We start from the raw sequence: 20,219 nt of genomic DNA, 5'->3' as shown, positions 1-20,219 counted from the left end.
AAAAGATAATAAGTTGGGAGCGCGATCTTTCTCGTCACATAAAAATGATTTGTAATGATCAGCAATTTGTCGTTACAATACATACAAGATGAACACTCCATCGACTTTAAAATGCGCGATATATCGCGCAGTAGATATCATTCTGACAACATGTAGCAGAGAAAGTTACATTCTCTCATTCATTAAAATTTACGAATCGAATCACAATTTCGTCGAAAAAATAATCTAAAATTAACCGGTTACGTTGCACAAAATTTACAATAAGATCGCTGGCAAATATATCGTTATTAAGCGAAATCAGAAAATACAATAAAACGAAACATTTTCCGAAGCAAATAGTTCTCCTTGGAGCTTCTACCGTCGTTTAACATCGTTCATCCGTTCTTAATACGATTAATAATAATCAAATCGCGGCAATGTAATCGAGCCCGAGTAATTGTTTACCAAATATGAACGCCAATGGACGCCAATGAACACCCAAATAATTTGATTGGACGTACTGTTATCAGCGTTTGACCCTCATACTGTGTCATAGCGATAATAAGTCACGTGGGGATGCGCGAGAGTTATTAACCCTGTCGTAACATAGCGAAGATTTTAATATTGGTAGAGCAACAAAATGATGATAATTCGAGTATGATCTTTGCTCCAAGAAAGGCAAGAAACTCGTTGAAACGTTAGTATCTGTGAAAAATTGCGTTCGATCGCAAGAGCATGGGAGAAACTTGTCTTCTCTCCAAAGATTTCTAGTTAAAGAAGAACGAATTTCTAATTAAGTGAATCAAAACGCTATAGAGAACGAATCAACACGTACGTTAGTTCGGCCCACTTGAGATGTAGCGATGCTTTACTACTCGGTAAGTGGATATTATCTTTGTTAATGACTTGCTTTGATCTTATGGAAATCACGTTTGTCCGCGTTTCTTCTCGTTTCATGGCTTGAAAAAATTCTTTCCGATTAAAATTACATGTTCGTTATTATCTAAAAGAATTTGATCTTGTGGCAGGAAATTTGTTCAAAGAAGATCATTCTCCACTGAAATTGTATATTTATTCGTAAGATTATAAGTTTATAAGAGAATTTTAATCGAAATTCACGTTGCAGGCACGAGTACGACAAAACTGTGATCAATCTTACATGGATTCCACTTATCCGATAGCGAGAACGAACCGATTTGCGATTTGTATTTGCGTCCATGCTTCGCTAACGAACGTGACAGAAAGATTTTACGAGAATAAGAACGTGCAAAATTCACGATCACCTTACGGGTGGAAGAAACGGGTAGAGATAAGCAATAGACGAGAATGGCCCTGGACTTTTTCGCCGGATGTGTGGGAGGTAGATAATTCGCTTCGTTCAATTTCATTTGCATTTTTTCTTAAGGCTACTACGATCTCGAAATTTGTATGCGTGAATCTCGCTCTTCTTTCGACGAATAAATTTTTTGTAACAAGCCGGAGACTTTCACGTCCCGAATTATCACATTTAACTTTATCGTACGCAGCACGTTTCTAGACTTTTGAGTAGAAATCGCGTGCAAAAGGAATTTCTTTCCTTATATGCGATGTCAGCGTTGAATAACGTTAAGCGTGTACAACGAATCTTACGAAACATACAAATCTTTAGAATAAAATTATTATTTACGAGCGACTATAAAATTCTAATAATAATGGCACTAGAGGATAACAAGATCTACGGTCTTCGATGTACAACGTGTTAAACGATTATAATTCTCGGTGTAAAAACGATCGTTAAAATTGCTTTCATTGATAATTTGTTAGCTTTGCGCAGAAGAAAATGTGATTGAATTTTATCGGCGGATAAAAGGTTGGTGACGAGAGGCGAGAATAAGAATGGTGAACATTTTTATTTTCTTTCCATTTCTTTCACGATTAAAATATCTTCCCAAGAATTCCCCCAAATAATCTATACAATAACCATAGAATAAGATGTTGCAGGAGAAATAAAAGTGTGAAATAATTTGTTTGAGGGTGCGCCGGTATTGTGGTGGGATATCCTTTGGACACGATCAAAGTGCACATGCAAACGCAAGACTATCGCAACCCGAAGTACAAAGGCAACTGGCATTGCTTTCGGACGTTACTCGCAAAAGAATCGGTATTTTATACACACAAATCAAGAAACTAACGATCGAAGGATAGCACTGATCGCAAGAATAGTCAGAGATGAATATTTTTTAATAACATAAAGTGAAGTAAAAACTGTTAATCGATATTAGCGACTGTTAAGATACGATTGGAATTAATTCTCGTCGTATCATAAATCGATCGATCATCGAATTTTAATACAATTTTCGAGTTTCAATCGATGCGACTAATTGTTTTAGGTAGCAGGACTTTACCGGGGTATGTCGTCTCCGCTGGCAGGCGTGGCATTGGTGAACGCCGTGATCTTTGGCGTCTACGGTCAAACCCAAAAATACATACCCGATCCTGCCTCGTTGACCTCCTACTTCGCCGCTGGTGCCTTAGCAGGGATTGTTCAAAGTCCCATTTGCAGTCCCATTGAACTAGCAAAAACACGCATGCAACTGCAAACCTCCGCTGCGCGATTCTCAGGTCCGCTGCAATGTCTCAAACACGCGTACACACACGAAGGATACCGCGGCGTATTCAAAGGCTTGAGCGTCACGTTGCTCAGAGAAGCTCCGAGTTTCGGTGTCTACTTTCTCGTGTACGAAGCTTTGACCAAAATGCCGGATAACGTTCCCGTTTCAACGTCGCGCATGTTGTTAGCCGGAGGACTGGCTGGCACCGCTTCTTGGGTGATCTCTTATCCTCTGGACGTGATCAAATCGCGAATTCAAGCAGACGGAAATCGTTACGCCGGATTGATCGATTGTCTGAGACAGTCGGTGAAAACGGAAGGATACTCTTGCTTGTACAGAGGACTCAGCTCGACCATCGTCAGGGCGTTTCCAACAAATGCCGTGACGTTCACAGCAGTCACGTGGACTTTCCGACTGTTGGGTCGAGAGAACGTAGAAACGAAGAAAGAAGAAAAACAGATATCGATGGAATCGATCGGCGAGAGTCTGGATATGCGCGAACCCTTCTTGGAAAAATGGAACAATTTTTTAACCAGCGTGTCCAGAAGAATGGTGACTCGTGGATTACCATATTCCACGTTGTCGATGACATCCACGGACGAGTTGAAGCTAGAGTGGTCCGTCCAGTATAAGGATAACGAGAAATGGACAAAGGAAGGGGTCAAGTACGGAGAACAAGCTCGAGCGGATAAATTTGGCAGAGAAGAGGACGAGAAACCGACGATATCCAAGGAGGATGTCGAGAATTTGAAAGAACTTGTTGAGAAGAAAGTGGACAGAACTGTAAGACGCTAAACACGATTTTCTGAGTTTCAGAAATCTTGGAAATGTACTAGTTTTATAAACAAAACTGACGAAAGTACCGATGGAAATATATCGTTAAGAGATGATATGTGATATAATTCGAGTGACTCTCGAGAATTTATTTTATTTTTATATTCGTGTTATGATTTTGTTTGTTGTTGTTGTTGTCGTCGTCGTCATTATTGTTGTTGTTGTTGTTGTTGTTGTTGTTGTTGTTATTGTTGACGATGTCGCTGTTGTTATTGCCGTTGCTGTTATCCAGCAACCATTTTCCTCGAATAATTTTCCTCGAAATAAAGAGCTTCGAACCGCTCCATGAACGTTAACCTTATCGTGTTTAATGGATTTCAACGTGATATTATCTTTGATATATACGTATCAAATTGCAAAAAGCATCAATCTACGACTAAATTCCCGCTATTACATATCTCCGTCTTACATATTTCGTCAAATATCTCTTTTCCATATTCGTAAATTATTTATCGAAATGGCGCGCCAAATATTTCTATAAATTAATTAAAAGCCAGTTTACAAGCCCGATCTTCCTACTATGATATAACTATCTTGAATCTTGCCATCAAAGTGCTCATTTGTTAGAAGACAGTCCTAGACTGAACGGCGGACATGTAAGACCTATGTCACAGCCAGAGGCGACATTTACTCTCTTTTAAAATCACACAAAATAGTTTGTATCTGTCTGCCACCCATCTCCTCCGCTCCACTCCGCATCGTTTCCCTTCTTTTTTTTAAATCTTCGTCGTACAATTTCTGGTCTTCGAGTCCGTCCGTCCACGTGTCAGAATCATTTTTGACACATACGAAATTGCAACGCGTACAAGTATCAGCCAAAGACATTTTCCACTACAATTGGTACCGAATCGTAACTCAACCGTCGATTACAATCAGTAGTATTTGCTCGATCGAGTTTCGAAGAGTAAAAATCGTAAAAATTGCACCGTCTAATCGATAAAAATCATTGCCAAGCACTGGAAACTCTAACCTCTTGGACGATTTGAAAATTAACCAAGTCATCGGTATTCTTCGTTTCACAGGTATGATCATGATATTCGTTAGTTAATCGATAAAGAAACTAATTCGATTATACGATCAATGAGAATTTTAGACGATTCGTAATAAACGAACGAATGGATCAAACGTTCATCTCGGTAAATTACTTTTTATTTTCATCAATTACCTGCTTACTTCTATATCAATCGTCTACTATTTAAAAAGACACATGAAAAGTATTCAACGATGGAAATCGTTCATCGTTAAAATAAAAGATACGATTAGAAAATTTTCAAGCGTCGCACGATCGTCGGAACTGGATAAAGCGTTTCTCCACCTTTGTCGTCGCGGATCCTCGAACAGATTCGTGGCCGAATTTTGAGGAAATTTGATATGGATGTAGACTCGAACGACAACAGCAGGAATATCGATTCGCACGAAACCAACACACAACGACTGATTGCCGAAAGCGGTGGCCGATGTATGAGCACGCAAGCGATGCAATCGCTTTACGACTTCCGACAAAACAACCTTCTCTGCGACGCGGTCTTAAGACTCGAAGATGGAGGCGTGTTTCCGATTCACCGCGCCATTTTATCAGCTTGCAGTCCGTATTTTAGGTCTATATAATTGCGCATTATATGCCACGATATTACGTATTACCTATTTTTTAATATCGTATCGATCATTTGTAGAACTTTGTTCACAACCACGTTGCACTCGCGCGAGAAAACGGACGTGCTTCTGCCTGGCGTCAGTAGCAATATGATGAATCTGCTTCTCGAATACGCGTACTTGCGTTCCATCAACGTCAATAACGAGAACGTGTGTCAGCTGCTGGTCACCGCCGATTACCTAAATATTCTCGGCGTTCTCGATTTCTGTTGCGAGTATCTCAAGCAAAATCTAGCGCCGGAGAATTGCATCAGCATCATGAGGTTCGCAAGGGAACATTTCTGCAAAGGATTGGAAAACAGCGCGTATCGTTACGTTATGAGACATTTCGTACAGGTCATTACGCTTTCGTTACTTTTTTAAAATTCTTCCATAGCGCTTGATAACGCTTCTAACTTTGATAACGTTCGCGCGGCCCTTTTCATTTTCCTTTCGATAAATCGAAATAAAATATTTCATTCTAAAGGATTTCGTTGGAAAAGCGTAGCGACGTTACTGGTGAGTCGTATCAAAATTGAATGTCGTCGGTGACGTAATAAAATTAGTATTTTATACTTCGTCGATTCTTCGGCTTTTCCTTATTCTCCGCGAACTCGGCGTAACAAACGTTCGATTCGATGCAGGTAGCTCAACGAAGCGAGGAAATTCTCGACTTACCGATCGAAGAGCTAACCGCTCTGATCGGAGCCGACGAATTGAACGTTAAGAGCGAGGACACGGTTTGGGAACTGGTATTAAAATGGATCGACTACGATCCTCAATCTCGAAAAGAATTTATCGTCGATCTGATGAAGAATATTCGCCTTGGCCTCTTGGATACGCAATTTTTTCTCGAAAATGTTAAAGACCATCCGTATGTTACTGGAAACGAAGCCTGTCGACCTATCATTATCGAAACCTTGAAATTCTTGTACGATTTGGAGATTATTACACAAAAGGATGGAGAGGTACCAACGCCGAAAATAGCGCGACCGAGAGTTCCCCATGAAATACTGTTCGCTATAGGTGGATGGAGTGGCAGAAGTCCTACAAATTTCATAGAAACCTACGATACCAGAGCGGATCGATGGGTCAAGGTAGATATTTCGTCAAGTCGTAGTAGATTATGCTTTTAAATAGTTGTTACGTCGTTTCGCGTTTAACGAGGAAATAATCGTAAAACTATGTAAAATGATGAAAAAATAAAGGTGGAAGAAGTAGATCCGATCGGACCTCGTGCGTATCATGGAACTGCGGTGGTCGGTTTCAATATTTACGTGATCGGTGGTTTCGACGGTGCGGACTATTTCAACAGTTGTCGTTGCTTCAACGCTGTCACTAAAATATGGAGAGAAGTTGCTCCGATGAACGCTAGAAGGTTACAAAGATCAATTTTGAAAACTAAAACTAATATATAAAACGTTCGATTCCCTTCTAATGGATGCGTTCGATCGTGAAATTTTGTCAAAAATTTCCACGCACGTGAATATCTTCTCGAACAAATTATCTGAAATCTTAGGTGTTACGTTAGCGTTGCCGTGCTCAACGATCTAATTTACGCGATGGGAGGATATGACGGATATTATCGACAAAGCACCGCGGAACGTTACAACTATAAGACCAACCAATGGTCCTTGATAGCACCCATGAATTGTCAAAGATCGGATGCCAGTGCAACTACTTTGAATGGTGCGACTCCATCTTAATCCTTTTCTTTCCGCGCTATAGATACATGGCTAATCAGATACCAACTTTCGTGCGATATAGACAAAATTTACATCACGGGCGGTTTCAATGGCCACGAGTGTTTAAATTCAGCCGAGGTGTACGATCCAGAAACCAATCAGTGGACTATGATAGCTCCGATGAGATCGCGTAGGAGTGGAGTGTCCTGTATAGCTTATCACAATAACGTATACGTTATTGGTAATTATTCGAATCCTTATCAAAAGAATTCTTCTTGGCGCATTTCTTACTGATTCGATGGTAATTCGTCTTTCTAGGGGGTTTCAATGGAATATCAAGAATGTGCAGCGGAGAGAAATACAACCCTGCGACGGATATTTGGAGCCCGATCCCTGATATGTACAATTCGCGTAGTAATTTCGCGATCGAGGTGATCGACGACATGATTTTTGCCATTGGTGGATTCAACGGTGTTACCACGATATATCACGTCGAGTGTTACGACGAAAAAACGAACGAGTGGTGAGTGTGAAAATTCTTTTAAATCCTTGTAATCTTGTTTCTCTTCTCTTCGTATATTTGCGTTAAACGGATTCGCCACCATAATCCATATAAAAGAATTCTGAATACAAATTATCGCTCTTAATGTGTGTTTAAAAAGAAGATATTTTCTCCTGATCACATTTTTTATTTTATTCACGCGCGAATGGATACTTCGGAATCGATTGCCGCTTCTTCGAAAGTGTCGAACCTTTAAAAAGTGTCGTTATAGATTCTTTCTCGAGAAAATGAGAGGCAGTCGTCTAAAAATAGCGACGATGATGTTACGCTTATTGTGCCCTCTTTACTTTCTATCGTTACAAATTTCTATCGTTAGAAATTCAGAATTTTCGTACTATGTATTAAGAGTCTGCTTCGTTCAACTTTGATTCGATCGCTTCCTACAGGTACGAAGCGACAGACATGAACGTATACCGTTCAGCGTTATCAGCTTGCGTAATCATGGGGTTACCAAACGTGAACGACTACATTCATAAACACCGTGAACGTTTGATGGAAGAGAAACGACAGAAACTGTTAGCATTGGAAGTTCACCGCAGTCAACATCAACCTCAACAAGATCAGATCCAGCAAAATAGCGAAAATTCTTTCAATAACGAAATACCCGCACCACCACCGATGCCTCAAAATACTAGTTCCAGCAACGAGAATCGACAAAATTAACAATAAAGATTTAAGGAAATATTTGTAGGACTATAGGTTTCACGGTCGGTCGGACGGACGATAATTGAAGTAATAAAACAACGAATGTTCAAAACGATTTAATTATCCTACGATTATGTTGGAAGAAAATGCTAACGCGATTGATGGCATTCGTATTAACGAGAGAACACCTTTACAGATTTTATATCTTCGATCTGTTGAAAATATAATCTCGAAGATGAAACAACCTCGTTCGAAATGTTTCTTTTAATATAATCGTAGTCTCCTTGGAAATTTCGGGTGGTAGAGTAAATCTTAAACATGATCCTAAAGATCTTAGAGAGGAGAAAATGTAACGATTATGAAAGATTTATATAGTGTAAAATATCCTGTTGCCAACGATAAAAAAAGGGATAGCGCTTTTTGAAATGGAATTTTAGAATCGATAGCATGCTTGTTAAAACAGGATAATATTTTCAGATTCGTGTTTACCGCAGTTTGTTAACCGACATGTGTTTTATTTTTATACAAGACATATTTTTATTGCCTGTTTTTGTGATGGAATTTTTTTACCAAGTTTATCGAACGATTGTATACATATAAAGGAATTATATGTGTGCGTGAGAAGGCCAATTCTAATAAAGAGAAAGGCACGATCTATGATATATATATTTTTAAAGTCGATGAAGAATATCGACTAAAACTGCTGAAATGGAACTTTACAACGATCAATAAAAAGACATTAACAAACAAATTACGCAGCTTTTACTTTGCACCAATGTTTCTGTTTTAAAGTTGTTCATATTGATTGAAACAGCTGTTTCTCTCTTTTTTTTATCAACTGCTGTGTTTTGTTCTTCAACTGCATTCAAATATTCAACTGCAACAAGTGTTTTTTAGATTATGCTCAAATTAAAAGAATTTGCAATTATAAATAAAATTATATAATGCTTTCATGATCTATATAATTCGGACATATATTATTTCCGTATCTCATCAAATTTAAGAACTGGTCTCAAAAAATTAAGTAAGCGCTTACATCTGTTACAATATTAGATATCAGTTGTTTAATATGCATACACATATATATGTTTTATATTTCTTATTTGTTTACATAGAATTTTTATTCGTTTATATAGAACTCCTTGTAGAACGTAACGCAAACTATTTTGTTTGTAGTTTGTGCACAAAAATATATTATATATTTGTAACCAATTCTGGAACATTTGGAAGTAGTATATCTAGGGACTTTTTGTTGTTTGTTGGTCAGTATGAATTGTGAAACGTGTTATACTTGTTAAAGAGCAAAGAGTGAGACTACGTTCGACGTGTGTTCGACGCTGAACGATAGGGAATAAGTAGAGTTGCGAGGTAGTTGTCAAAAGTTTAATTACCGTTTGCGGACTTCGATGTGCTGTAAATTATACAAACCTGTGACAGAATGGCGAAGTAAAGTTGCGAATGGAAAATGGCGAAAGTCGTGAAAGTATCCGAATCGTTACCTACCGTTCTGATTTGTGAATATTGTACTAACCTTACGTTCAAGCAAATAGAAGATTTCATAAGGTGGGTCCACTTGTTCCTGATCTATTTGTCACAAAAAATATCTCGTAAAAAATGGCTCTAGCTTTGGTGCATTTTTAATAACCTGGACAGTGCAAATCATTTACAATTCTCGATAAGTTTTGTACACGTATTGTATCATACTTAACTTGTATCTAAATCGTATGAAAAATTAATTATATTGCTCGCGGATCCGAATATATTTTTTATAAAATAAATTATACACCCAGAAAGTATAATACAGTGACAAATGAACTACTCGGAAACTAAACTGATCAATTTCTAAAAACTTTTTAATTTTGATACTTTTTAAAATACACGCGATTAATGTTTAATTTTTCAAACACTAAGCGATTGATCGTAATTTGGTTGATTAGTTTGACTTCTGTACAACTTAAACGTTAGATGTTATTAACCGCCAGTATGTAATTTGATTTCAGACATTTAAAAGATCAGCATTGTTCTAGAGAGGGAGGTTCGTTTGTGTGCCTTTATGGTTATAATGGAGTATGCACTAGTCTTCCTGTGGAAGGTGTTTCTGACAAAGATTATATAGCACATGCTACTAAGCACGCAACGATGCAACAACAACGTAAAAGCAACGGTCAATTGTCAGAGCCTTCTTCCTCGTGGACTGTGTATTCCGCAGCACAGAATTTACCAGCTGTTTTAAATGATCCTTTCAAAGGAAAACAAAGTAACTTTTTAACTCGTACTTGGGGAGATGGATTCGTAGAGAAAGTTGATATACCTAAAAGTCCCTACCTTCCTGAAATCACGATGCAACATTTTGAATCATATTTAAAGAAAATTACAAGGGTAATTAATACATATGCTTAAAAGCGATATACTTATTCCACCGAAATATAACTAATCTAAAGATCATCTTTATTACAGAGATACCGAAAACATTCTCGTATGAATTCAAATGCCAATAAATCAACTACGCCTAACGAGCTGTTACAAAATTTCCCAAGTTTAAGAAAAGTTAAATCTTTAGGTAAATATAGTATTTACATAAATATTACAATGAAACAGTGATATTTTCTTTTTGTTACATGATATAGAATTCTTAAATTGAAAATTTACAGATCAAATGCAATTTGATTTATCTAATATCCCAAAAATCTTCTTGATACCTAATTTGGATCTTTCTCAGAAAGATAATTTTTATGCCGTATTTCCATTTGTCAAAAATGGATTATTAAATGAGGATTCTAATATAGTTTTGAATGTAAAACAAATGCAAGAGAAGGTATACCAGTGATATTAAATATTGCATAAAATACAAGAATTAAAATCAATAATGTATTTTAAATTTGTTTGTGGAATAGCTAAGTCATTATTTAGATGTTGTTGAAGTTAGAATAGCCGAGCAAGTTGCTTCCAAATCTCAAGCATTTTTCCATGCTATGACTTCTCACGACGCCCTAATGGAGCAACTTACGCAAACTATCACAGTTTTGAAAGCTCTTAGAAAAAATATACACCAAGTTGATAAGCATCTAGTCAATGATTCTTTGGAAATTTTAAGGTGAATTATCAAATTATTCGACATTTCTAGTATTATATCAATTTTTATTTGGATATATTTCTAGGTTGGAACGAGCGAGATCTAATCGATTATTGGTTCAAGAAAAGCTGAAACTTATGGCTACGGTACACCAAAGTCAACCAATGATACAACTGTTGTTATCTACGCCAGATTATGTTGCAGCCTTAGATCTCATTGCTACAACACAAGAAATACTTTTACAGGAATTGAATGGAGTACATAGTTTTAGGTATATTTATATAAATAAATATTCTGCTTATAAGATAAATATATACATGTGCATATATATAGATATATATATATATTTATATATATATGTCTTATTTACCTTTTTTCTGTCTTGCTTAGACATTTAAGCTCTCAATTGACAGAAATGGAAAAACTTGTTGATAAAATGTTATCTACAGAATTTCAAAGATATGCAACTGCAGATTTAAACAGACCATTAAGCGAGGAAAATACAGTTTTGGATGGTGTAAGTATATGTAAAATTTTTTAAAATTTTACATACTTAGTTTGTAGCAAACAAACCTTCATGCATCTCTTCCCAGTGAGATCATTTGTACATCCTCAACGAACAGGATAAACTTGTTTCCATCATTTCTGGTCTCCTGCGGCAAAAACATTTTCAATTTGTGGATACTTATAAAGAAGAAGCTGTAACAACGGTCCGAGCTGTAACAAAACAGAGGGTCATAGAAGCTTTAGCAGCGAGTGATTGTTGCAGTGATCAACAAGCTGCAGCTTTAGAAGTTGGTGGACTTTCCCTCGCAGAAAGATTAACATTACTTCACAATGCTATACAATCTTTAACATTCCTCTTGTTGCGAGTTAAGGTATATACTACATCATATTTTTAAAATTATTCTTTAATAAAATATAACCTTTTGACACAATACACATTCCTAGGCTGTTCACGATGTAATGCAAGATACAGTAGATTTAGCGGCAGGCCGAGTACATGACGGATCATTCGATGATACGATTCCCGATCGCTTATTAACTCAAGCAGAACATTCGCGAGTAACAATAAAACTCAATGATATGATAACTTCGATTTGTGATTATTGTCATGAGCGAATGGGAAATCTGCTTTCTGCAGGTACAAATGATAAAGATAGATTACAAAGCGAAAAAGAGAAACTAAACAATGAAAATTCAAATAATAAACAAGAAGAAAAAGAATATCAAAATTGGAATGATAAATCATCATGGTTGAGCAAAAGGGCAACAACAGCTCAAGTATGTCAACTAGCCAATTTAGTTGAAGAGTTTACAGAAACTTGCGAGAAACTCTGTGGTAAACAATGCACAGGTTTACGATCTGCGTTTAAGGTGTGTACTGCTTATATATAAATTGTGTGTTTATATTATATTAACCACATACCAGCATTTTATATTTTGTAATTTATAATTTCTAATATAATATTTTTTATAGGCACAAGCAGGTAAATTCATTCAAAGATTTCATACTGAGCTCAAAACAAAGCTTACCCTTTTATTAGAATCTGAGCGGTGGAAACAAGCTGATGTACCACCAGAATTTCAGTCATTAGTAACATATGTATATGAAAACAAAGCTTTTCCACCAAATCTATTTAAAATTGATGATAAAGTTAAAAAGGATAATGTCCAAAACTTCATTATGATAGAAGATGAAAAATATGCCATTGTTGGTACAGCTTTAATGCTTATACAAATGATACACGAATATTGCAGGTAACATTTTAATTCTAAATCTATGAATATTTTGTGAAACGCTCAATGAAATTTTATTTTTAGAACTGGCAGTGAACTGATAGCTTTATCAGGAACAATTGGAAGACATTTAGCTGAATTACTGCGGCATTACAATTCACGTTGTTGTCAACTTGTCCTTGGAGCTGGAGCAATGCAAGTTGCCGGTTTAAAGACTATTACTAGTACAATACTTGTATTAGCAGCACGCAGTTTGAAATTAATTTTGTGGTTTATGCCTTACGTTAAATCACACTTTCAAAGTAAGTTGATTCTTACTTAGCATTCAACTTACGTTACGATTATGATATTAATACTAGAATTTTCTTCTAGCGTTTGCAGAACAAAAGCCTAGTCGTGGACTTGGTGCATCTAGTATAAGCGGTGGTGTTGCATTACTGGATAGCGTTGAAAAAGATATCCGTGCACATGTGAAAGAAATTGAAAGCAAAATTCTTACTATTGTCGACAATCTACTAGGTGGTCAAATATCAAAATGGACTGCAAGACCACCGGTACCATCAAAATCATTTAGAAATATTTCTAGGTAACTATTACACCATTCAATTATTTTATTATAATTATAATTACTATACATCTGAAATTTCTAATTACAGTTATTTAATGAAATTACACGAAGCAGTTTCTGGAATTCTCCCAGCAGTTGAAGTACAAACTCTATATCGTACAGTAAATATATCCTTCAAAGAAAAACTTAGAGAACAATTAGTCAAAATGAATATAGTGAATAACGGTGGTCCACAACATGGTGTAGTCACATCTGAACTTACATTTTATCTGGAGGCATTACGAAAATTAAAAGTGTTACCAACTAATGAATTAGATGACAATTGGATGAGTGATATATGGACCAGATAACATGCAGAGCGCGTGATATATTGCATAATAGAAGCAATGAAATATTGTAGAAAAAGGTGACTAATCTTTATTACAGTCTTCCTTCACACGCGTTACATCTCAGTGATTATTAACGTTTTGACGGATTTTTAAAAATGTGGCTTGTATCGAAATTATCCATATAAATATGTATAATTATTTTATTTATAAGGTTGTATGGAATACGAAATCAATTTGATAATATTAATATATACATATATTCTTTATATATATATATATATATATATATATGTGTGTGTGTGTGTATATATATATATATATATATAAAGAATTAACAAGCAGCATTTTTATAAAATGCTCTATTCAATATTTTAAAAATATGTGTAAATAATAATCAGTTTTGTTTAAAAAATATGATATTACTTGTATTGTTTGTTGACATCTCAATACAAATTGTAAGTTAACTCGATTACTAATATTCAATTACACATATTTTGCGTCTCCCAAGTAATCTTATATGCCATAGTGTTCAAATATAAAATTTCATATGTAAGTATGAATAACTACACAAAGAAATCTATACAAATAGTAAAAAATTATTTTCTTCCATACCAATAAGATTAAATATACGAAGTTTATTTGCAATTGAATACAATAGTAAGCATGTCAGAAATTTGTTATTGTTAAAATGATTCAAATGAATTGAAATTAGCATGTACGCAAAAATAAGCATACAGTAGAAGGACCAAGATAGGTACTAAATTACTTGTTCATTTTTTCCATAACTATTTATGCGTTATTTGGATATCTTTTATTCTTCAAAATTAGAATTTTTTTAAATATAATATTACAGAATAAGAAATTAGAAATTTATACATTTTGTTAATGAAACGTATCAAGACCTAAAATATGCATAAGAATAATGAAAGATGAAATATGACTGCTTTTATTGCTGTGTTCATTACTCGAACTGATTATAAAGAGTATGTTGACAGATAGATTGCGACAATGATTATTTAAACATTTTTATATATAGCATACTGTTCGCATTAATCTGTTTTTATTGACAGATTATTGAGTGACTAATTTCTAAATAGTAAGCATATCTTACTGTTGAACATATTGTTTATTAGAATATATTAATATGGGGACTTTTATCAAAGTTTTTAAAATACCCTGTCTCTCATATTCTTTTTTGCATATGAATGTATATGTATATGCAACAAACGTGTATATTATAAAACTACAATTGCAAAAACCTAAGTAATAACTTGCAAAAGGATTAAAAAATACTGCATTTCAAGTAATGTTTAATTTTTTATCACGTTTGTTTATTTCTATTCAAAGATATCGAAAAGAATTATAAATTACAACTTAATTACATTGTAATGGATTTTATAATGGATTGTAAATATTTCTTTCAACCTCATAACCAAAGATAAGGTTACTAATAGCTAATATTCTTTAGTTACTAATAAATTATACAGTTACGATGTGGCAGGCTTATATGACCTTCTGCAATTATGTTTGTTTAGAGTAGTTTTAATTATAAATATCTGGTATATGGTGCATTCCGTTATTAACTTCATCTAGTCCATTTTGTACATAAATAAAAACACTACAATAATTTCTTGTATTTTGCTAATTCATAAACAATTTGTTTAAAAAGAAACAAAAGCATTGTGGTATAATAGAGACCCCTAAAATAAGTTTCTCTAACGAAAGAAATTTTAAAGTAGCAAGAAAGTGACCGCGATTAATTAATATAAAAAGTAATCTTGTAAGTTTAATCGTCGAAATTTGTGATGCCTTGTTAAATATGCATGTAGAAATAAGAAAATAGAACTACTTCAATATATAACATATTAAACATCTTTATTTCACCAGATAAAAGGAAATCTTGAATTTTATTTATCTATCAATTTTATGAATGAAATATTCTATTGCTCAGTCACTATAACAACGAAAATCAAAACAATTTCATAACCTATCTAAGTACGGAACGATATAGAAAATATACTTACATTACTGTGCGATTATTATAATATTTGTAAACATTTGTTCGAAATCTTTGGGTCAAAAATAAAATGACAGATCAAAATTCGTATGTATCTATTAATATGTACTTATACTGCAAATTTATTAACATTTACGTTAACTTGAAATATTTTAATTATATATTTTTAAAATGTCGAATATTTTGTACATTTATGAACACTAATGCAGACAATGAAAATACATAGATATTACGTGGTTATGTTTTAGTGAACAAAATGTTAGAGATCACGCTTTACGTCTTTGTTTAGAAGAAGAGCAACACCGTAAGACTAATCCAATTGAAACACATGAACGTTCATTTATCATTGTTGGTAGCAAGGGGGTCGTATGTAATAAATCGACTAAAACTATTAAATAATAATCTATCAATAAAAATTACGTACTTATAATTATGAAGAAGAAATATGTATTCTTAGGGTAAAACTACGATCGTACATCGATTTCTCGAAAAAGATGAGGCACCGAAACCAACCATCGCAATGGATTATTCTTTTGGACGTAAAGCTGGGAAGAGTTTAGTAAGTTTTCATTTATTTTATGATACCATATCATTCAAATAACAAATAAGTATGAAATTAAGTATAGAAATTTCGAATAATGTTTAGAGAAAATTAAAATTAAATTAATTGATTAGAACATAAATAAAAAATATATCAGTCGTATACGTTACAGTTCAGAAAGTATCATTTATTCGCAAGAATCAGTTAAGAATATTTCATTCACTAAAATATAAATAATCATAGTATATCAATAACTAAAATAACAAATCGAAAATGTATTTAAAAACAGTAGAAATAAAAAAGAACAAAACATGTTATTATGTAACTGTGTACACACGTTATGACGATGACGACAAATATTTAACTGTAACTTAATTTCTTGTTTAATTCTTATTATCGGCGCAGATAAAAAATATCGTGCATGTTTGGGAAGTAGGACATTTAACTTCTTCATTAGTATCAGCCGCAATGACAGGTTCGTCTTTGACTCATTCTCCTCATCATGTCACGGTATTGATTATATTGGATTTATCGCAACCGGAGATTTTATGGACCACTTTCGAAGAAGCTTTCTCGGTAGTTCGAAATGCAATGAAAATGAGTTATGACGATAAAATAATTCAAGAACTCAAACAACAACGTATTAAAGAACGAAAAAAAGCAGTGGAAAAAGAAGTCGATCCATTTCCGATGAAACTTTGCCTTATTGGTGGAAAATATGATCAATTTAAGGTATCTTAAGCATATTTTCCAATGTAAAATATATCGTTATAGATGGTTACTAAATTGAAAACTATTATGAAATAATAAATTATTTAACGATTTTGAAATAGGATTTAAGTTTGGATAAAATAGAATTAGTTGGGAAAATATTAAGAGCTACGGCTCACATTTTAGGCGCAGGACTCTATTATCATTCTGCAAAAGATAAATCTTTATTACGAAGAACTAAAGACTTATTATCTCACTATGGTTTTGGTATTCAATTTTCGTAAGTTTCTATATTGATTATCAAAATAATAGTTATATATTTTGTTATTGCAAAATTTTGACATTGAATCGATATACTTTGCCTTTTCTTGAAAATTATAAATCAGCGATATCAAGTGCACAGATTTTGAGAAGCCATTAGCGATATCTGCCGGTGCAGACTCCCTCTCATCGATCGATTTGCAATTTCCTCAAACCAGACCTTCGGCTATCTTAGCTACCATCAAACAGATTTACGTTACTCGTATACCGCAAGAGTCAAGAAGCAACGAAATTATTCTGGAGGATCCAAGTAACGACCCCAACTTTAATGAACCGATCATCGACAGATTACGAGCTCAGAGAGAAGAGGTATCACTGAGTAATTTAATTTATACGTTGCAAGGAAGGAAAGAATTTGTTTTTCTTTTTTAATTTTTTTAAGCAGGATTTTAAGCAGGATTAATCTCTTCTAAGATTAATATCTTAAATGGCTGTTTATTGCAATTTTATTTATAGTCTTTAGCTTAATTTTACTAATACTATTCACCCCAGAAACTGAAAGTAATTTATTTGTAGGAAATTAATATTCTACTTCACGATATGTTGGAAGGGCGAATACCTCAAATTCCTATTCCGGATCCATCATAGGATTAGATAACATTGTGTCGTCATATGGATTTATCACAAGTACATGTAAAAAGGGGAAGAAATCTTTCGAGCGAAAGAAATCCCTCTAATGCATGTTTGTCACGTACTTGATCTTATTGAGATTGAAAGAAACCTCCGACAAGCGAAAAATTCCAGTTTACCTAGTTTGTATTTAACATGTTACTATCCGAAAATCTTATGTTACTCAAAAGGCTTATTTTACATTTTTACGTTTACATCTACGTAGATATGTACACGTAGAATCTATAAAATCATGCTTGCGATATTGTGTTCTTTCTAGTTCACATGTTAAGCTATACTACAAGAGGCACGAATGCCTACAATGGTAACGTCGATAAGGCTAACGATAAAGTGTATTTATCGCGTTTAAAAAGAGTTATGGTATAGATTCTTGTACAAGTAAGCGTACGATGATTCTACTGTGTTTAATATTCTTGTACGAGCAAAATATTTAAAAGTATTAATATTAGTAATCGATGAATCTATTAAATCGATATTTGTAACTAGTTATGTATATATATATATCAATTAAAGTACTTTTATTCCTGAATATGCATATTATGGTTTCTAATAAGTGATTATTTTAAAATTCAAATGTTTTGTTGAAGAATGGTCGTACAAAATTTTATGAATATACAGAATTACGACGAATGAATCCACTAATAAATTATTCATCTACTAGATGAAAAATATCTTAAATTCGCCATAATATCAACACTAAATTAACGATACGGTATTAAAGTTGTTTCACTGGAACTTATTTTCATCGAAATAAAACGACTGATCTTCCTCGAAATCAATCATTCAAATCATACGATTTCGATTCTCCGTAGCGATGAAATTACCCATACTCGTGTCATCGCGCACGCGTCTGTTGTTTCGCCCTTTCCCAACAGCGGTTCACCGTGAAATCGAAGGGAGTATAGGGTATAGCGAGAACGAGAGCGCAGGGGAAAGGTGGGGAGGGTGTCGTCGCACGGCTGCCGATTCCTAGCGGCAGTAGAGTAGTGCGCTGATAAGAGCAGCGGCGGCGAACGGTGACGCGTGCGCGCTGCGGTGCGATGCGCATGCGCCTCGAGGTACACGGGTCGCTCCCGATACGCGGATAGTCGGAGTCGAGAGTTTACGAAAACGGGATCCGACTGGGGGGGTTTTCGTTGCGTCGCGGGCCTCTCGCTTTCTGGCCTCGGTTTCCTCAGTGAAAATGCCGCTGTGATAGAGGCGCGCGCGGTGCCGTGTGCTCTGTCCGGGCTTGTCGCGCCCCTGCAACGAGCCAACAGTGTCAACTGTCCACACGAAATTTTACTGCGCTAGTGGTCCCACCGATTCGCGACTGTTATCTTCCCGGCGCTTTTCCCTCCCTCGCTGTCTCCTCTGTCTTTCTCTTTCGTTAGAACTCTACTGCTTTTTCCACCTCGTGCATTCTATCCTTCTCGTTATTCGCGCGTTTTTTTACTATCTCGCAACCATAGATCGGTCGCGCTCTGTGTGTCCCCACCTTCACGAAACGGTACTGCAAGATTTGACACTGGAAGATCGTGACAGTGTAGAAGTGTCGCACGAGTTTCGTAATCGTTTGTTAACGGAGTTGCACCGACGATTCGAACAGGTGAGTTGAAAAAACAAGATCGACATAGTGTCGGTGTCAGTGATTGGCTCCTCCCAGATCAGTGTCGTTGATCGTTACACCTGTCACTGCGAATCAGGCTTCGGTAATTCGATCGTGTCGAATCGATAAAACCAAGAATCGATGGTTGGTTCTCGTCCGACCGACACGATGTTCGAAATGTATATCGCGGTGATCATAGACCGCCCCCTCCTGCGACTGCTTCTCGCGATTATCGATTCCGGTGTGAACGCGCCCTGTCTGGACAGTTATCTGGTCGTCCTTCTTGCATGCATCTTTCTTATTTACAGGATTAAGTTTTTTCAATGATCAATATCGGCCCGCATAAGTACACTACTGCTTCGCTAACTGGTTACGAGTAGGGATCTTATCTTGCTATTTATCGAGAAAGGTATACTTTTAATAATGACTAATTGACATAGACGTGAAAGACTCCATCAAAGTCAACATATAGGCTAGATAATGTGGTTAGATTTCGTTTCAAGACACACAAAATTTTCAGTAAATAAATCGGTGAAATTCTAAAAAACCACTTTTCAGGTTCAGAGAAAACATTCCCTTGGCGCTGCAGTAGAATTCAATTTATCTAAACTCGTTACACGACAAACAATTCATATAATTAGAGTTTGCCGATTTTTCCATCGTTTTTTCGTCATTCTTTGTTCAAATAATAGAAATTCACGGCCAGATACATAAATGAATTCGACTGACAGTAATTTGGTTAATCGAGCGCTAAGTACGTTCTCGTCCGAATC

The 20,219-nt window shown here is 35.2% G+C and overlaps 5 protein-coding genes and 1 long non-coding RNA gene across 9 annotated transcripts in view; 5 read left to right on the top strand and 1 right to left on the bottom strand.

The window, feature by feature from the left end:
- Window positions 1-161: 161 nt before the first annotated feature.
- LOC100650690 (mitochondrial basic amino acids transporter) lies at window positions 162-3,460 on the top strand. The gene is made up of 4 exons (XM_003397939.3): window positions 162-857; window positions 1,106-1,339; window positions 1,992-2,119; window positions 2,349-3,460. The coding sequence occupies exons 2-4, from the start codon at window positions 1,306-1,308 to the stop codon at window positions 3,363-3,365; spliced, it is 1,179 nt and encodes a 392-aa protein (XP_003397987.1). The 5' UTR covers window positions 162-857; window positions 1,106-1,305; the 3' UTR covers window positions 3,366-3,460.
- Window positions 3,461-3,823: 363 nt separating this feature from the next.
- On the top strand, window positions 3,824-8,708 carry LOC100650329 (kelch-like protein 10). The gene is made up of 8 exons (XM_003397936.3): window positions 3,824-5,002; window positions 5,078-5,393; window positions 5,681-6,133; window positions 6,245-6,414; window positions 6,556-6,725; window positions 6,804-6,962; window positions 7,040-7,244; window positions 7,670-8,708. Exons 1-8 carry the CDS (start codon window positions 4,776-4,778, stop codon window positions 7,944-7,946), a joined length of 1,977 nt encoding a protein of 658 aa, XP_003397984.1. The 5' UTR covers window positions 3,824-4,775; the 3' UTR covers window positions 7,947-8,708.
- A 502-nt stretch (window positions 8,709-9,210) lies between these two features.
- On the top strand, window positions 9,211-15,265 carry LOC100649964 (vacuolar protein sorting-associated protein 54). The gene is made up of 13 exons (XM_003397933.4): window positions 9,211-9,491; window positions 9,929-10,307; window positions 10,386-10,488; window positions 10,580-10,743; window positions 10,823-11,022; window positions 11,087-11,272; window positions 11,392-11,518; window positions 11,625-11,879; window positions 11,953-12,378; window positions 12,482-12,762; window positions 12,826-13,043; window positions 13,114-13,327; window positions 13,398-15,265. The coding sequence occupies exons 1-13, from the start codon at window positions 9,394-9,396 to the stop codon at window positions 13,657-13,659; spliced, it is 2,913 nt and encodes a 970-aa protein (XP_003397981.1). The 5' UTR covers window positions 9,211-9,393; the 3' UTR covers window positions 13,660-15,265.
- On the bottom strand, window positions 11,087-15,797 carry LOC125385622. Its single transcript, XR_007225095.1, has 3 exons — window positions 15,663-15,797; window positions 11,372-11,654; window positions 11,087-11,220 (listed from the first exon to the last, which is right to left on the bottom strand). It is a non-coding gene; the product is annotated as an uncharacterized LOC125385622 (long non-coding RNA).
- On the top strand, window positions 13,587-18,387 carry LOC100650086 (cytoplasmic dynein 2 light intermediate chain 1). 3 transcript variants are annotated; one of them, XM_020864623.2, is made up of 7 exons: window positions 13,587-13,715; window positions 15,904-16,021; window positions 16,113-16,214; window positions 16,602-16,928; window positions 17,030-17,187; window positions 17,294-17,537; window positions 17,745-18,387. In XM_020864623.2, the coding sequence occupies exons 1-7, from the start codon at window positions 13,696-13,698 to the stop codon at window positions 17,814-17,816; spliced, it is 1,041 nt and encodes a 346-aa protein (XP_020720282.1). In that variant the 5' UTR covers window positions 13,587-13,695; the 3' UTR covers window positions 17,817-18,387. The 3 variants fall into 3 exon arrangements, with proteins under 3 accessions (XP_020720282.1, XP_003397982.1, XP_012167711.1); XM_003397934.4 differs by lacking the exon at window positions 13,587-13,715 and adding an exon at window positions 15,623-15,742; XM_012312321.3 differs by lacking the exon at window positions 13,587-13,715 and having other exon boundaries at window positions 15,945-16,025.
- A 670-nt stretch (window positions 18,388-19,057) lies between these two features.
- LOC100649775 (protein numb) overlaps window positions 19,058-20,219 on the top strand; it is a 57,894-nt gene continuing 56,732 nt past the window's right edge. Inside the window, exon 1 of one of the 2 annotated variants that reach the window (XM_012312317.3) lies at window positions 19,058-19,446. The gene's annotated coding sequence lies outside the window, so the exon portion shown is untranslated. The remainder of the gene's footprint in view (window positions 19,447-20,219) is intronic. The other variant, XM_012312316.3, reaches the window with a different exon arrangement.

Source organism: Bombus terrestris, chromosome 9, assembly GCF_910591885.1.
Source record: "Bombus terrestris chromosome 9, iyBomTerr1.2, whole genome shotgun sequence".
NCBI classification, from domain to species: Eukaryota; Metazoa; Arthropoda; class Insecta; order Hymenoptera; family Apidae; genus Bombus; species Bombus terrestris.
Note: the sequence above shows the minus strand (reverse complement) of the source record. Positions and strands in the feature narration are given on the sequence as shown.

Coding starts and splice junctions, on each gene's coding strand:
- LOC100650690 (XM_003397939.3), top strand. CDS start 1,306: ATGGCCCTGGACTTTTTCGCCGGATGTGTGGGAG. Junction 1,340..1,991: donor TTTCGCCGGATGTGTGGGAG/GTAGATAATTCG, acceptor AATTTGTTTGAG/GGTGCGCCGGTATTGTGGTG. Junction 2,120..2,348: donor CGTTACTCGCAAAAGAATCG/GTATTTTATACA, acceptor TAATTGTTTTAG/GTAGCAGGACTTTACCGGGG.
- LOC100650329 (XM_003397936.3), top strand. CDS start 4,776: ATGGATGTAGACTCGAACGACAACAGCAGGAATATCGATTCGCACGAA. Junction 6,134..6,244: donor GAGCGGATCGATGGGTCAAG/GTAGATATTTCG, acceptor GAAAAAATAAAG/GTGGAAGAAGTAGATCCGAT. Junction 6,963..7,039: donor CAATAACGTATACGTTATTG/GTAATTATTCGA, acceptor TCGTCTTTCTAG/GGGGTTTCAATGGAATATCA.
- LOC100649964 (XM_003397933.4), top strand. CDS start 9,394: ATGGCGAAAGTCGTGAAAGTATCCGAATCGTTACCTACCGTTCTGATT. Junction 10,489..10,579: donor AAGAAAAGTTAAATCTTTAG/GTAAATATAGTA, acceptor GAAAATTTACAG/ATCAAATGCAATTTGATTTA. Junction 13,044..13,113: donor CGTTAAATCACACTTTCAAA/GTAAGTTGATTC, acceptor ATTTTCTTCTAG/CGTTTGCAGAACAAAAGCCT.
- LOC100650086 (XM_020864623.2), top strand. CDS start 13,696: ATGAAATATTGTAGAAAAAG. Junction 16,929..17,029: donor GAAAATATGATCAATTTAAG/GTATCTTAAGCA, acceptor ATTTTGAAATAG/GATTTAAGTTTGGATAAAAT. Junction 17,188..17,293: donor GGTTTTGGTATTCAATTTTC/GTAAGTTTCTAT, acceptor ATTATAAATCAG/CGATATCAAGTGCACAGATT.